Source organism: Ictalurus furcatus, chromosome 24 (genome assembly GCF_023375685.1).
Source record: "Ictalurus furcatus strain D&B chromosome 24, Billie_1.0, whole genome shotgun sequence".
Taxonomy (NCBI): Eukaryota; Metazoa; Chordata; class Actinopteri; order Siluriformes; family Ictaluridae; genus Ictalurus; species Ictalurus furcatus.
This window is the reverse complement of record NC_071278.1, coordinates 18,929,779-18,944,437: the sequence shown is the minus strand read 5'-3', so window position 1 is coordinate 18,944,437 and position 14,659 is coordinate 18,929,779. Positions and strand designations below refer to the sequence as shown.

At 35.4% G+C, this 14,659-nt stretch overlaps 1 protein-coding gene across 1 annotated transcript in view; it reads left to right on the top strand.

Moving 5' to 3' along the window:
- The first annotated feature begins 638 nt into the window (after window positions 1–638).
- Window positions 639–14,659, top strand: part of pkhd1l1.1 (PKHD1 like 1, tandem duplicate 1) — a 48,323-nt gene continuing 34,302 nt past the window's right edge. Inside the window, exons 1-27 of the mRNA XM_053612815.1 lie at window positions 639–790; window positions 2,116–2,259; window positions 2,367–2,444; window positions 2,603–2,747; window positions 3,169–3,277; window positions 3,389–3,446; window positions 3,533–3,626; window positions 3,722–3,775; window positions 3,858–3,931; window positions 4,022–4,064; window positions 4,166–4,236; window positions 4,674–4,784; window positions 4,882–4,971; window positions 5,587–5,852; window positions 6,161–6,252; window positions 7,442–7,601; window positions 7,773–7,908; window positions 8,087–8,230; window positions 9,084–9,238; window positions 10,034–10,144; window positions 10,371–10,529; window positions 10,749–10,873; window positions 11,001–11,158; window positions 11,529–11,695; window positions 12,214–12,346; window positions 12,571–12,725; window positions 13,613–13,735. Of these exons, the coding sequence (XP_053468790.1) occupies window positions 2,193–2,259; window positions 2,367–2,444; window positions 2,603–2,747; window positions 3,169–3,277; window positions 3,389–3,446; window positions 3,533–3,626; window positions 3,722–3,775; window positions 3,858–3,931; window positions 4,022–4,064; window positions 4,166–4,236; window positions 4,674–4,784; window positions 4,882–4,971; window positions 5,587–5,852; window positions 6,161–6,252; window positions 7,442–7,601; window positions 7,773–7,908; window positions 8,087–8,230; window positions 9,084–9,238; window positions 10,034–10,144; window positions 10,371–10,529; window positions 10,749–10,873; window positions 11,001–11,158; window positions 11,529–11,695; window positions 12,214–12,346; window positions 12,571–12,725; window positions 13,613–13,735 (3,078 nt within the window). The 5' untranslated portion in view covers window positions 639–790; window positions 2,116–2,192. The remainder of the gene's footprint in view (window positions 791–2,115; window positions 2,260–2,366; window positions 2,445–2,602; window positions 2,748–3,168; window positions 3,278–3,388; window positions 3,447–3,532; window positions 3,627–3,721; window positions 3,776–3,857; window positions 3,932–4,021; window positions 4,065–4,165; window positions 4,237–4,673; window positions 4,785–4,881; window positions 4,972–5,586; window positions 5,853–6,160; window positions 6,253–7,441; window positions 7,602–7,772; window positions 7,909–8,086; window positions 8,231–9,083; window positions 9,239–10,033; window positions 10,145–10,370; window positions 10,530–10,748; window positions 10,874–11,000; window positions 11,159–11,528; window positions 11,696–12,213; window positions 12,347–12,570; window positions 12,726–13,612; window positions 13,736–14,659) is intronic.

The window sequence follows — 14,659 nt, the reverse complement described above, 5'->3', positions numbered from 1 at the left end:
TCCAGAATTCAGGCAAAGGAACCTGTGACGGGTTTTCTGTTAGAAAATCTTTTGATGATGTAGAAAATATAAAATGTGAAATTGATGAGAATGAGAATAAAAGGCATTGTCACACTGCCACAGCTATATCCTGTTTCAAGCTCGAGAGAGTTGCCATAAGACACACACACACACAAACAAGGTCGGATAGTAAAGTATCTTAGTTTATTCAAAAAAACAAGAGTATATCAGACAATAGTTTTAATTCTTATTGGTTAGACACAAATCATCATACAGTCATGTGCCTCAGCAACAGTGTGATCATTGGTCAAGGTAAAAATGGCGGACTGTTGGTACATCCTGTACGAAGAAGTAAGAGGGGTAGCATGTTTTTGCAAAATAAGAGAAACTTAGAGAGAAAGACAAATTCCTGTGATATAGTCTGTGAAGGGGACGAGAAAAAGGTCACAGTGTTCTCAAGAAAACTCACATAAACTCACAAGCTCAATTAAGAGAGCGTGCAAATTGATAATGATCATTTTCCTTTTCATTTTCATGATGTGTTTGTGCTTGGCTCCCCTTAATTATGCAGTCCGACAGGTTTTTCACAAATAGATGCCACAGATAAGCTGGCTGAAAATATCCAGACCAAACATGACACAGGTGTACTTGGCAAATGTACACAAACAACCCCACACGATGCTGCTAGTGTTCTGCTTTGCATTTTTTAGGCTTTGGGAATATAAAAGGTCCACGCTCATGTGTTGTTGGGCATGAATGGATTGTGTGCCAGAGAGTGCAACTTGTGCAGGTATGTGTCATTAAACAATTATTATTATGATTACTATGATTGTTATGATCTTTAATTATTAATAAAATAAGAATATATATATATATATATATATATATATATATATATATATATATATATATATATATGTGTGTGTGTGTGTGTGTGTGTGTGTGTGTTTATTATTATTGCATACTCCAGAAGTACTGCTTTCATTATATCATTATCATATTAGTTTGTATAATAATATTTTAGAAATTTGAATTATCTTTTTTTATTATTATTATTTATTCAAAATGTTTTACCATGTAGTAACTTCAGTGGTAACATTATTTTAAGGAACAAAGGTGTTTCATTTGGGTCCTGTTTTTTTGGCTCTAATTAAACACTTGTAAAAGGTTTATTCACTGTGACCTTTATTGCTAAAAATCTAGACGTCTGTTACATGAAAATGAGTCATTATTGCATTAGTAGTTCTGCTAATACACATGTAAAAGACATGTTATGCAAACTATTGTGCATGAATTAATACTGTACTCTCTAGTGAGTGGCCTTAACTTAATAAACACGGAATAAGTCACTAATATTTGAATGTTTCCATGTTCTAGAGTAGAATTTTAGAGACTAAAAGTCTAACTTGGAGAATTGAGTCTAATAAAATATGAATTTCCCATATCAAGTCATGCTGAATAGTTTGTATGAAAATATTTTAATAATGTGTTTATTGTTAATTATCACAGTAAATAATTATTAACTTTGACATAACAGATACATATACATCTTTGATAAGTTTCTTAAATGAGCTTCATTATTCCAAGAAATGGAAAATAAAATAATCTAATGATAGGAGAGATTATGTATAAGGATCTACATGAGAGGATATGGAGCGAGCAATAGCCTTATGTTTTTCAAGCTAAAAATTGTAACTTGCTTTTTGGCAGGCTTTCAGGCTAAATTTAAATATAATAACCTTGCAGCTAAATAAGTTATGAAAAAAGTTTTTTTTTTTTTAAATATTATGTGATGAGTTTAACCGTTATTGTGAACAAAGGTTTTGCATTATAAGACTCTATTTAAGACTTTATGCCTTCCTTATTGCTATTTCTTTCTTACCTTCTTGCAAATACTTTTGTTGGTGGTTTGCTTGTTTAGTTATTGGCTGACTTAATTATTTTTGTACTTATTTACTTACATACATTTACATTTACCTTTATTCATTTAGCAGACGCTTTTATCCAAAGTGACTTACAAATGAGAAAAATACATATTAATACTATGCAAAATCCAATCTATAAATATTGGCATTTGATTTTCTAACCATCATATATTATCTCAAAAATACACAGAACGACCGCCTGTTTCAAGCTGACTGTCCTTCTGCCTGTAACCAGAGAACTGGAAGCACGCACCTGGATCAGTCAACATGCAAAACAAAGGAGTACACAAGTACTTGTGCCTTTTGATCTGCATTCTACAGGTCAACTTTTCAGGCAAGATATAAAAGCATCCCACCTTAATCTTCAGTGCAAATAACAAATCTACAGTATGCCATGTCATAATCAGCCGATGAAATAACAATTTTCGATTCATTCACTAGGAGCTCAATATGTCCTGAGTGTAACCCCTACAGTGGGCAGTACAAATGGAGCGACACGTCTGACCATTCAGGGAAATGGTGGGTATTACTACAAACATCAATGTTGCACTTACTTTAAAAGGCCACTAGGAATACTTTGGCTAGCTGATATCTACTTTACATAAACTGAAATTAAATGATTTTTACAAATGATAAAATGAGGAATATTGTACAAAATACTGATGCATTTCTCTCAGGTTTTGCCCAGCAGAGTCAGTTCAGTTTTGATGCCAGCAACCCAGACATTGGCAACACTGTGACTTTGGTGTCCAGCACTAGATCATTCCCCTGTGACGTAGAAAAAGACGCCACCGTTTCCACCAAAATCACATGCTACACTAGGTACTAAAAATACTACTCACAAATGATTACGACTAGGGTCAGCTGATATAAATGGGCTAGCAGGGGTAAGTCCATTACCCATAATACTGTACATCAAAATGAGCATCCACATCATCTTATTGGCTGTTTGTCTTAAAGTGGATAATTTATACAACCGTTATAATTGTTTAAAAACATTATGTAAAAAATATAGAATGGTATAAAGTAAAGGCTGAGGCTGATTTCTTGCTACTGTACCCTATTGCTGACACTTGTGTCGATTTGTTACGCTTGGTGAAACGTGGTCTGAATGTGTGACGGTTTTAAATATTGAGCGTCATCAGTTTTTACTAAAGTGTCCAGGGGCATTTGGCAAAATGCCGTAAAATGTAAATGTAAAGCATTTCTTGAATTTCTGAAAGGGCGGCTTGTCTTTTTTCAGACCAATGCCTGAAGATAACTACATGCTCGCTGTCAAAGTGGATGGTGTTCCCATTCCCACTAGTGGAATGTGCAGTGGATATCCATGGATTTATTCGTGTATGTTCTATGTACGTGTAATTTCTTTGATTCTTGGTTTCCAGTATAACTGTGGCGTATTATTTTATTTTATACCTTACACATATGATTGCATTGTTGTGATTATTGTTGTGCATTCACAGACTCGTTCGTACTATACACCTTCCATCCAATATATCACCCCTCGATCTGGTCTTCCAGGTGCAGTTTTCAGCTATGCTGTACTTTATTTGTAATAATATAAAAGGGGGAAACTGATTTTGACAAATTCCGTTTTGCTAATCCAGGCACTATAGTTACTCTCCAGGGAAGAATTTTTACTGATGTCTATGGCAGCAACACAGCAACAAGCTCCAATGGGCGTAATGTGCGATTTCTAAGGTAAAGAAATATGACCTGATTTATATATAATATGCTGTTGAGATATGTAACATATTGTTTGTTGATTTTGTATTTTACTGTTTTCTGGAATGCAGAGCATATATGGGTGGAATGCCATGTAATCTTTTGATACCTAACTCAGACACACTGTGAGTACACATCATTTGAGTTTTAAATCAAATTATAATATTATTAAATTGTATTTATCACACAGTTGCCTTTCTTCCTTAGGTATGGCTTGACTTTGGATTATAGCAGCAGTGACTGGGGATACATGAGCTGTAAAGTGACAGGAACGTATGTGGGTAAGGGAACACATTGCTCATTTTGTGTCAGTGTAAACTCATATATTTCCAGTGCAACAGTAAAACGATGCTGGTCTTTGTTCCTATTAGGACATCACAACCTCAGCTACATTCTGGACAGTGAATATGGAAGGTCAGTGAAATACTAATCGCTTACTGCATATCTGCAATACTGAAAGACAGAAACATCTATTGTACTATTAACATGACTAATCAAAATGTAATCTGTTTCAGGAGCTTGCCAGACTTCGGGGTCTACTTTGTGTCGGCACTGAATAAGCTTGCAATGTTCCAAACATATGCAGGTAAATAAGGATGTAGAGATATAAAAGGGGAATGAAACTGTGTACTGAATGAACAAGAAAAACTGGCCACACCTTGTTCAATTTAACTTTGATTTGATTCAATCCGTTTTTTTTTTTTGGGGGGGGGGGGGGGTTTGGTTGGATCATCATTATTGCATGAACAAAAAAAAAGTATAATAATAATAAATAATAATGATTAAAAATTATTTTAAATAAATTGTAAAAATTTATTCAGAAGAACCAAATGACCATTTAACTTGATTGAAACGATCCATAATTTTTCAGCAGGACACATTTGGTCCAGTATACTGTGTGTATATAAATATATATATATATATATATATATATATATATATATATATATATATATATATATATAAAAGTGTATGATGAAGGAGGTTGTACTATCACTCAGTAACCAGGACTGTTTCTTGCAGAGGTTACTGGAGTGTACCCTTCTCAGGGTAGTATGCTGGGCGGCACCTTGCTCACAATTCGGGGGAAATACTTTGATCAGACAGACGGTCCGGCGATGGTTTTAGTGGGAGGTATTAACTGCCTTTTTTATTACATTGTTCATTTGATATAAACGTAGATGCATAAGTTTCATTTTTTTTTACAATGGCTTTTTTTTTTTTTTTCAAGGTCAGGAGTGTACTGTAAAGACTGTAAGAGATGAAGCGATTGTTTGTGCAACGCCAGCATATGAATGGAGCAACATGACACTGTTTCCAGGTGAAATTTTGCTCAATCACTGTTATTGCATTCCTGTTGCTGTCTTTATATAAGCAGTACAAAGTGAGGTACTTTGTTAAAAAGAGCTTCTGTCATTGTCTCTGTGACAGCACTGTTATTATGTTGTGTCTCTCATGCACTGACGCTTTGAAGTTTGATAGCAGTCTGTCAATCAAGTGATAACAATCAGTGAACTTCTGTTCACTTGGAAAGTGTCACACATGTAGCAAGTCTAGCATAGATATACAAGGCTACTTCCATTACTGATGAATTGGCAATAAACCCTGGGATATTAATTTTAATATTCATATAATTTTTTGTTTTAATTATAAATATGTAGCTAAATGTGTAGGTGTAGGTGTAAATAAATGTGTAGCTTATAAGTTCTAATTAGGTAACTACCAACTACTATACACCTACTATATTTATGGTTGTGACTGTTATCATGTAGTTATAGGGAGAACAAGCTACAGGGTAAGAATGTGCAGTGACTAAATTGAATGCAAATAGTATATCTTCCTATTTTCATTCAGATGCAAATGTTATATTGCTGCCAGTTTTACTGTATTTCTGACATTATTTCTGACATTATTCACAAAATGTGTATATTTGCAGGTGGCAGGGGGTTGAAAATGGAGATATGGAATGAAACTATACCACAGCGTTTAGAGGAGGCTCTAAGCTATAACTCCAGGCGGCCGGGGTACTCAGTCCAGTGGGTGGACTCCTTGTCCTATGTGTGGCCCTTAGAATTGGACTATTTTGTGGCTCGACTCAGCGGCTTTTTTGTTCCCATGGAGACTGACAACTACTATTTCAGAGTTAAAGCCGATGACAGAATTCAGCTGTATTTCAGTAAAACTGGCCAGCCAGAAGATAAGGTACTACATAAACCATTTGGAAAGCACTTTTTTTTTTTTTAATACATCCTGTATAATAATGACAGTTTTGGTTCTGCTTGTTCTGTTACACTTGTACGTTGCTTTGATTTCTGGCTAATTGATAGTAGACTATATCAGAATAGAATAAATTGATATAAATATTGATTATATAAAATATTGTAGTATTAAAAAAAATTATTCGTAGACATAATTTACGTGTCAGCGTATATGAAATAAGAATCTCTTTATATTACAAGTTTCATGCATCATACAATTTCATAATTAACCTGTCCTATTACTTCCACAAGGTCATGATTGCATATACTACATATTGGACCAACAGTTTCTACAGCAGTCCAACACAGAAGTCTGAAGTCATGAGGCTGGAGAGGGGAAAGCCGTAAGTAGGAATCAGTGTATTCTTCCCACCATTCCTGTGTACAGTGTGTCTGTAGATGGAATGACTCTGGTGTACTGTATATTGTGAGGAATTGTCTGCTTTAATTAAAAGCTTGTGACTCTGCTACTTTTGGGAGTATATGTGACTATGTGTTTATGAGTATATAACGTATGCAGTATATGCATGTTACTGTCCGTGTGGCGTTACCTGTATTCTCTGGTTCTCTCCTACTTATCAATAACGATGTCAATAGGTGAATTAGATATGCTAAATTGCCCTGGGGTGTTAATGTGTGTGTGCATGGTGTGACAGAGTAGGGGTGCATTCCCTACTCTACATCGATCTTGACCAGAATAAAGCAGTTATTTAAATAATTCGATGAATACATACATGGTGGGCAGGTTATTAGGTACTTGTACTTCCAGCTATACTAATTTCATCAGGTACACCATCGATAAGCAAATGTTTGGGTGGTTCTGAAGACAGCAGTGATACTGAAATGGCTTCAATCTAGACCCTAGTGTTCTTCAGCTTGTTCCTCTGAGGAAACTCAGTGGACTAGTTCAACAAACAGACTTCATATAAAACCACAATGAACTTTCCTTTACTTTCACACTACCCGTCGTTACCCAGATGAGGACGGGTTCCCTTCTGAGTCCGGTTCCTCTCAAGGTTTCTTCCTCATATCATCTTAGGGAGTTTTTCCTTGCCACCGTCGCCACCGGCTCGCTCAATTGGGAAAATTCACACATTTAAAACCCGTATCTCGTGTTTATATATTTCTGTAAAGCTGCTTTGAGACAATGACCGTTGTAAAAAGCGCTATACAAATAAAAATTGAATTGAATTAAATTGAATTGAAACCCCTTTAAGCTTTTATGTAGTACATTGTTTCCCAGAGTTTCAAAGAGGGCTTCAATTGATCCTTTATAAACCGAAAATCTCATCAGTGCCCTAAGAATCTTTGATGAACCCAGTTTTTCAAAGACTTTAGTGGCATATTAGTGTGTTCTGTCATCAGTGATGCTGGGATTTTGATGTATCTGATCTAGGTTCTAGGTGTATGGTGCCTAACATACAGGTTCAGCTGTGTATATACTTGATGCTTGTTTCTACCTTGTATGTGTCCTCAAATATGTTTTCCCATTTTTATCCCTTGTAACTGCTTTATTCAAACATATTCATGCAGGTATTACATTGAGGTCCTGCATCAAGATTATTCAGGTGTTGCCTCAATAGATGTGGGATTTTACAAAGAGAGAAGCACTTTTACTGCTCGGCAGACTGTAGATGCTGTCAGTGAGATCCAAGTTATAACTGCCAGCTATGATGTTCTGGATGAGATTCAGGTGGGTCATAGTGTAAATATGATTATGGTTTTTTATAGTTTATTGTTTATTTCCAGCTCATTTTAATACAGTAAATGAACTATAGCATTTAAATGGAATTAAACAATTAAATGATCTACTGCTGATTGATTTCAGTGTTTTTGGATTTTTTTTTTGCGTGTGTGGATTTAGATGATTGCTTTTAATGGCTGGAGCGCGGTTACCCCAGTCCAGGAGGTGCAAACAGTGACTATAAGCAGTAACTGCTTTTCTCTGGGCACCTGTGACTATGCCTCTTATGGTCTTGTCTACGGAGCAGCTAGAACAGGTTTTGTAAAAAAAAAATTGTGGTAAAACTGGCATTTTTATACAGGCATGACTCAAAAGAACTAGCATCCTATTCCAGTATATGTTAGTTGATATGACTATGTTCAGTAGTGTCATATTGCGTGTCATACAGCATATCATTATCCTGGCACGACTGACCCGGTTCTGTCCTGCTACAGGGCCGATCCCTGTCAGTGCACCTGCTCAGGTGTTACAGGACGAACTGAATGCTCTTTGGTCCATTAAACCAGACACAGTCATTGTCACAATGCAGCAGGTGGATGAACAGTCAGAGTACACCATCACTTTCAATTCAACCAGAGGTAAGAAATTGAATATCACCATGGGATTAGTCATTAATCTCTTTATGTATGCTTGAACAGTTACATTTTAGTTTGCATAAATGGTGTATACCTTTCAAAATCACTCACATTTCTCATTTATACCATACCAGAGTATTGTTTTTAACACACCAGTTAGATTTACTAAAAAAAAAAACAAGGTTATGTTAGTATGAGGGTTAGTTAATGGCAATCCACAAAGTGACTGGAAGATGGATTAACATCTGCTGCCCCCCTTCATTTTAACACGTACAATAATTAACAGAATATGACACAAAATGTGTTAAAATAGTGTTATTTTATTTGTGTAATTGTGTTATTTCGGAAGGTTTTACTTTTGTTGAGATTAAATTTCAGAAGCTAATTAAATTTAAGATTACATTACAGCAGTTCTGACAGTAGTGCTGACTGAAAGCAAATCCCAGGTTTATCCTAATGCACACTTCTAATACATTATCATGTCTATAGTAACAAGTAATTCATTGGGAATTGTATCATGGATCCAACACATAATCTAAGCTTAATAATGATTATTTTTAAATTTATTTAACAATTACGGATGGAGTCTCCAGTTTCAGTGCTTTGTAACAGCCAGAGATGAAGCGGTTTTCCGACCCAGAAAACTCTCTCAGATTGTAAACTTTGCAGTTTTTGCATTGATTGTTGTTATTTAACTTCTGCTTATAACTGCAGTATAAGCACAAAATAAACAAGGTTTAATAGTTGATGATATGCCAATATATATAAAAACATTTTACACATTCTGAACTAAACTGTAGTATTCTGTAAGCCACTGTAATTTCTGCAAAGTCATGACGCCATGTCTCCTTGTCAGGTGACTTTCAGGATCTTCAGTACTGGACAAATGGAGCAAGTGTGAACATCACCATTATGGAGACGACTAAAGGAAGAGCAGATTTGAATAATTTCACACTCGTGTGGGGAGGAATCTCGTCCAGCCCTCTGCCTTACAATGCATCTGTGACCGAGGTCTTTAACGTTTCTTGTGCTGCTAATAGAGAGACAGTAATTTAATCCTTGACTAAGCAGTTCTGTAACATTAAGAATCGAAAAGCAGCACCTCATCATACCTTAACTGCATCTCTGTTTGTGACGTTAGTGTTAGCTTCTATCTGCCTGAAAATCTTTCCTGAGAAACTGGACATTTACATTTACAGCTCAACAAGTTCTACATTTTCAAGTTACTTTACATTTACATTTTTGAAATTCTGAGACAATTAGTAAGTAAATGTTTTAACAATGGCCAAACACAGACGCTGACCTTATTACACTGTAAGCTCAAATACTTTTATTATTAATAACTAATAAATGGTTAAAAAAAAAAAACTCAGCAGACAAAGATCTTTTGAACCACAATATAATAATACATAGTTTTTAAAATTTTATTTTTTCCAAGATATTTTTTCTAAGCTACATCTAAAATATAACACATTTCATTTAAATCTGGAATTATTTCGAAACAAGTTATTTTACCTTGACATTCTATTGTAAAATATTTAACAATATACAAATACATTAAAACGTGCAATACATGTTTCTGTGTAATAACACAAACACATCAGTGCTAGCTGATATTCAGCCCCAGGTTACACTGGAAAGTTCATTATTCTCTACTAAAATACCAGATAAAACCTTGTAAGGTCACACGTTATATTATTTTTTATTCTGTAAAATGTGGAAGCTCTGATGACCTTTCACAATATCGTAATTTTGTAATAATTCTAATTTTTAATCAATAAACATCTATCATTTTTCCACCTATAGATGACAGCTGCACTGTTGGCCATGGCATCTGCTGATTGTCCCAAGGAGCTGTTAAATGTGGAAAATTCTGCTGTTAAATATTTCAGAGACTATGAGACTAGCAGTACAGGGGTAAGCACATGAAAATATTGAACTAATTAAACCCAAATCCTTACAGCTCTGTAGGTTTAGCATCAGCCACAGAGAAGATAGATTTCATGTAAATGTGGTATGGTATGCTTCTGTCTTCACACCGGACATGCCCTGTTTTGAAGTGCAATCATACAGCGACCAGTCAAACAGGTTTCAGTTTTTGGTGCCAATCAATGGGCTTTAAAGGCATTTCCCACCATTTCAGTTTACAGGTGATGTGAGCATGAGAGGGACGAGGGTCTCTGACACTGAGGCCTTCTGTGGATCCTGGTCTCTGATGAACCCAAACATTCTGTTTAATTCAAATGACGTGACTGTGTCTGGAGCAACATATGGGCCTGTGTCACTTCAGCAGTATGGCACAGTAAGCACCTGTATTAATATGTAAGAACATCAGGTTCAAATCTGACCTGTGCTCTTGGTGGTCAGTAGTTCTCTAAAATAAGCATGTGTTAATCTTAACTCTAGATGTGAGACATGTGTTGATTTAAGATTGTGTAGATTCTAAGAAACACTTGGAATGATATTTGAATTTACAATTACACTTTTATGTCATTTTAATTTTGTATGTTTTTTGTCTTAGCTTTGCTTTGCATACAAAGGTTACCCAAAGAATGTATTGGAATTGGTGTTTACGTACCAGGGAACTTCAAGAGTTGTCTCCGAAATTACCAAAGTAATCTCAGTATTGTTTGAACCAGGGGATGTGTAAGTTCAAACTGCAGTTCATGTGGGAAAAAACAACTTTCACAAGCACTTTAAGACATTACAGAATAATTTCTCTTGTTCTTTGAGGCACTGTAGTCTATAGTAATGCAGCATGCTTTTTTTGTAGATGGAAATACATGTGTGTCGAGCTTTTATCTAGTCTGCAGATAAGCTACCCGGGTAGTAACTACCAACTTCTTCAAGTACGTCTGTATAAAGACACAGGGGATTACTACATAGACACAGTTCAGCTGGGGAGAACAGCCACTGTGAGCGAAACAAATGGTTGGTGAAAATTCCTTGTCTTATTTTCATTTCAGAAAATGAATACCAAAGAAAATGTAAAAACTGAAAACAAACAGAAAACTATCAAAAGAAAGGTCACATGACATAATTCACACTGACCACAATTTACACCTGTAGCTTTTAGACGCTCCAGATTTTTCACATGTATTTCACTTTTTAAAATGTGAAGATTCATTCATTTTCGCTTGCTCAGTCAGTGTCTCGTTACACACAGGAAAAGTCAACAAGTGAAGATAAATTCATATTGCTCACTACGTCATTTTGTTGTTCAAAATGCATAATGGTAATAAAGCTGACTTGTCTTTTACCTATAAACTTAATCTTTTGTTGTTGTTGTTGTCGTTGTTAGTTGTTATCATGAAGAGAAGACCTCCAGCTCTGGCTGATTCTGGTCGTTTCATTCAGAGTCTCTCAGTGCAGAAACTGACCAATTCATCTGATGTCAGCTACAAGATCACTGCCTCTCCATACCGCTGTGCCTTTGATTTCCCTCTGCTAGAGATCGGCTTCCTGCAGGTATGTGTGAATCAAGATATTTGTTTTTGGATGGCGAGTTAAGAGTTTTAGGCATTCCAGGTAAAGGTGAAACTGTGGTATTTTACATGACAGCTCATACCCTTTTCCAAAAACTACCAATAGCAAAACAACATACATTTCAGACCACAGTTATAAACTGAAGGTAGTGAGCACCGCATTTCTGTCAGATTTCAGTGTCGTTTTTCTGAAGGGCCAGACAACAAAATTGTCTCCAGGCATTTGAGCTAAATTCGTTCTCTTGTAATTGACAAAATATTTCCCAGACCTCTTACACAGTTTCTTCTGATACGCCCTCCTTTTCTTATCTCATCTCATTTCTTATCACTCAGTACTTCACCTAGAAGTAGTTGCCAAAATACCGCAGCCATTCTGAAATAAAAAAGTTTCCATTAGAAAAAAAAAATAGCAGTGAGTTGTTTTCTAGAGAAAATGTGTAATGTCCAATGTGTAGTGTTTCAGCTAACTCTCTTGTTTTTTGTTTTGTTAAAATCTTCAAGAAAAATAACACTAGCAAGGACATGCTAGTGTTGGTCCAGGACAATGCCACTGTCACAGTGACACGCTTGCAAAGAGCCAGTCCTCCTCTCAATGGTACCTTCAGTGTGGGGATCTTCGGCCAGACAGTGAAAGGTCAGATTATGCTGATCGCATTTTTCTTTAAGGGGTTGTCATTGTTGGTTTATTGTCTTTCACTGCTTGTGCACTTTCAGTATATTTTTTACAAAGCCACACTAAACATGTAATGATCTGATCCCTTAAGGAATGTTATAGTATTCTTTCCACCTGGCTTTCACTAAGTGTAATTACATGTGCGATGTGCCATGTGCTGGTTTACCCATGTGTGTGTTTCGTAGATCTGTCTGTGAACATCAGTGCAGACGACCTGAAATATGCTCTGCAAGGAATTCCAGACATGGGCCTGCTGAGTGTAAATAGTATAGCGAGCTGTAAAGGCTCCCTTTGGGAAATTAATTGGCTCACCAAACCAGGACGCCAGCCCCTACTGCAGGTGAAACACCATCAGCGCAACATAATAATAATAATAATAATAATAATAATAATAATAATAATAATAATAATAATAATAATACAGATGCGTATATGTCATTTCAATTATGTAAGGGATAAAAAACCTCACCACATCATGGATTATTTTCCTATAACAGTATGCCCCAAGTGTTTTATTTCCTCTTGTACCACAACAATTCCATTGCAGTTGAATACTTTTTTTTTTTCTTTATTAAAAATGGCATATCACACTTTTTATCGATTTATTTTATCCGTTTAATCTTGTGGAATGAGCACATTAATACAAACCATCAGATTTATTTAACAATTGTGAATCTGTTCCATCAGATTCAATGATTCAACAGTGGTGTGGTATAATATCAGTATAAGCACTAGTTATTGACATACAAAACACTTTGGCCTGCAGGTGTGTGCACAAGAAAGAGATGAATGTAAACGTGACAGCAATAGAATGTACTTTTTTAAAATTTGCGTAAAAGCAAATTTAAAAAATGATTACTCATTACTCACTGCATTTATTGTGACTTTTCATATTTTTTGTGGACTGTTATTCTAAATATAAATACCTCTGTAAGTACTTATATGGCTGGTATATAATGTTTATGTTTATTTTTTATTTTTTTTTAATGGAACAGTCGGTGGATGCAGAAATCTCAACATAACTGTTGAAATTACATTACAAGCAGTAATTCATGTACAGTGAAAATTTAATTCAATGACATTTAATATGTAGCAACATTGAAAGACATAACTAAGGTGCTTTTCCCATTGTTCCATTCTGAAAATGTGTTTATTTAAGGATGTTCCTAGAATATAAAATGTTAGCGGATTTAATGAGTGTTTTCTGTTGTATTTTTTCTTGACTAGATCAATGACTCTGGTGTAGTAGGCGTGAACCCCTCTGTAAAAGCACAGGTTAAGCAGCAAGGAGGCCTTATGAAGCAAAGCATCATGGGAGACTTTCTGCGCGTGCCTACAAATAAAACACAGGTGCATCTTGTTACAGTTTTTTTTTTCTCATATTTCAGTACCTTAAGAATTTGCCCAGGGCAACCAGTATATAGAATTGCAAGGCAAGTAAGTTTAGAGTTTTTAGGGGTTTTTTTAAGTCATTCATATGAAATCCAGCAAAATTGCGTGTTAGGATTATTCCGAATTTTAATGTCAGATAAGGTCAACGGTGTTTATGTTGTGGCAGCTTTAGCTTTGTTGCCTTCACACTGTGTATGATTCTGAGTGGGGTGTTTAATATTTAGACAGCGTAGAGGATGTTGATTCGTGTAACTTGTACTGTTTATAGTATGTGCACGATTTGTGGTATGTGAGGGATGCTGAGTGAACTCCTTAAGATGATTTTCTTTCAACAACTGATAAGATAAGATAAGATGTACCTTTATTGAAATTTAAAAGCTGTTCAAGCAAGTGTGTTTGTACTTGTCCTTTTAGCAGGCCTGTCAAGTAAGTGTTTTTAAAGATCTTTAGAAAATATATCAAAAGTAGTCAGTGTGGCAGAATGGAAGGGCTAAAATTTTTTACTATTAATTAATAAATCCGTGTTACTCTTATGAAACCTAGTTTGTTGAGCCTTATAGCACAGGTTCTCATCATAGGCATGTAATGAGTACCTGTGCTATAAGGCTCAACCAAATAGGTTTCATAACTTTTAGGAACATTGATTAATCACTCACTGAGGAGCAGATAAGAAAAACCATCTCTGATTGCTGTTTTTTTAAGTCGAGTGTTTTAAATTGGTAATTATGCCATGGCTCTTCTTCAACAGAAAATCTTTTCTTTTGTTCAAACCACACAAAATGTAAGGTTCTGTCATCCCTTTGTGTAATTTGTATACTTTGGTTAGACAAAGATTGCATAGTCCGTTTACTTCTAGTTTCTCAAAAGTCATTTTTATTTCAT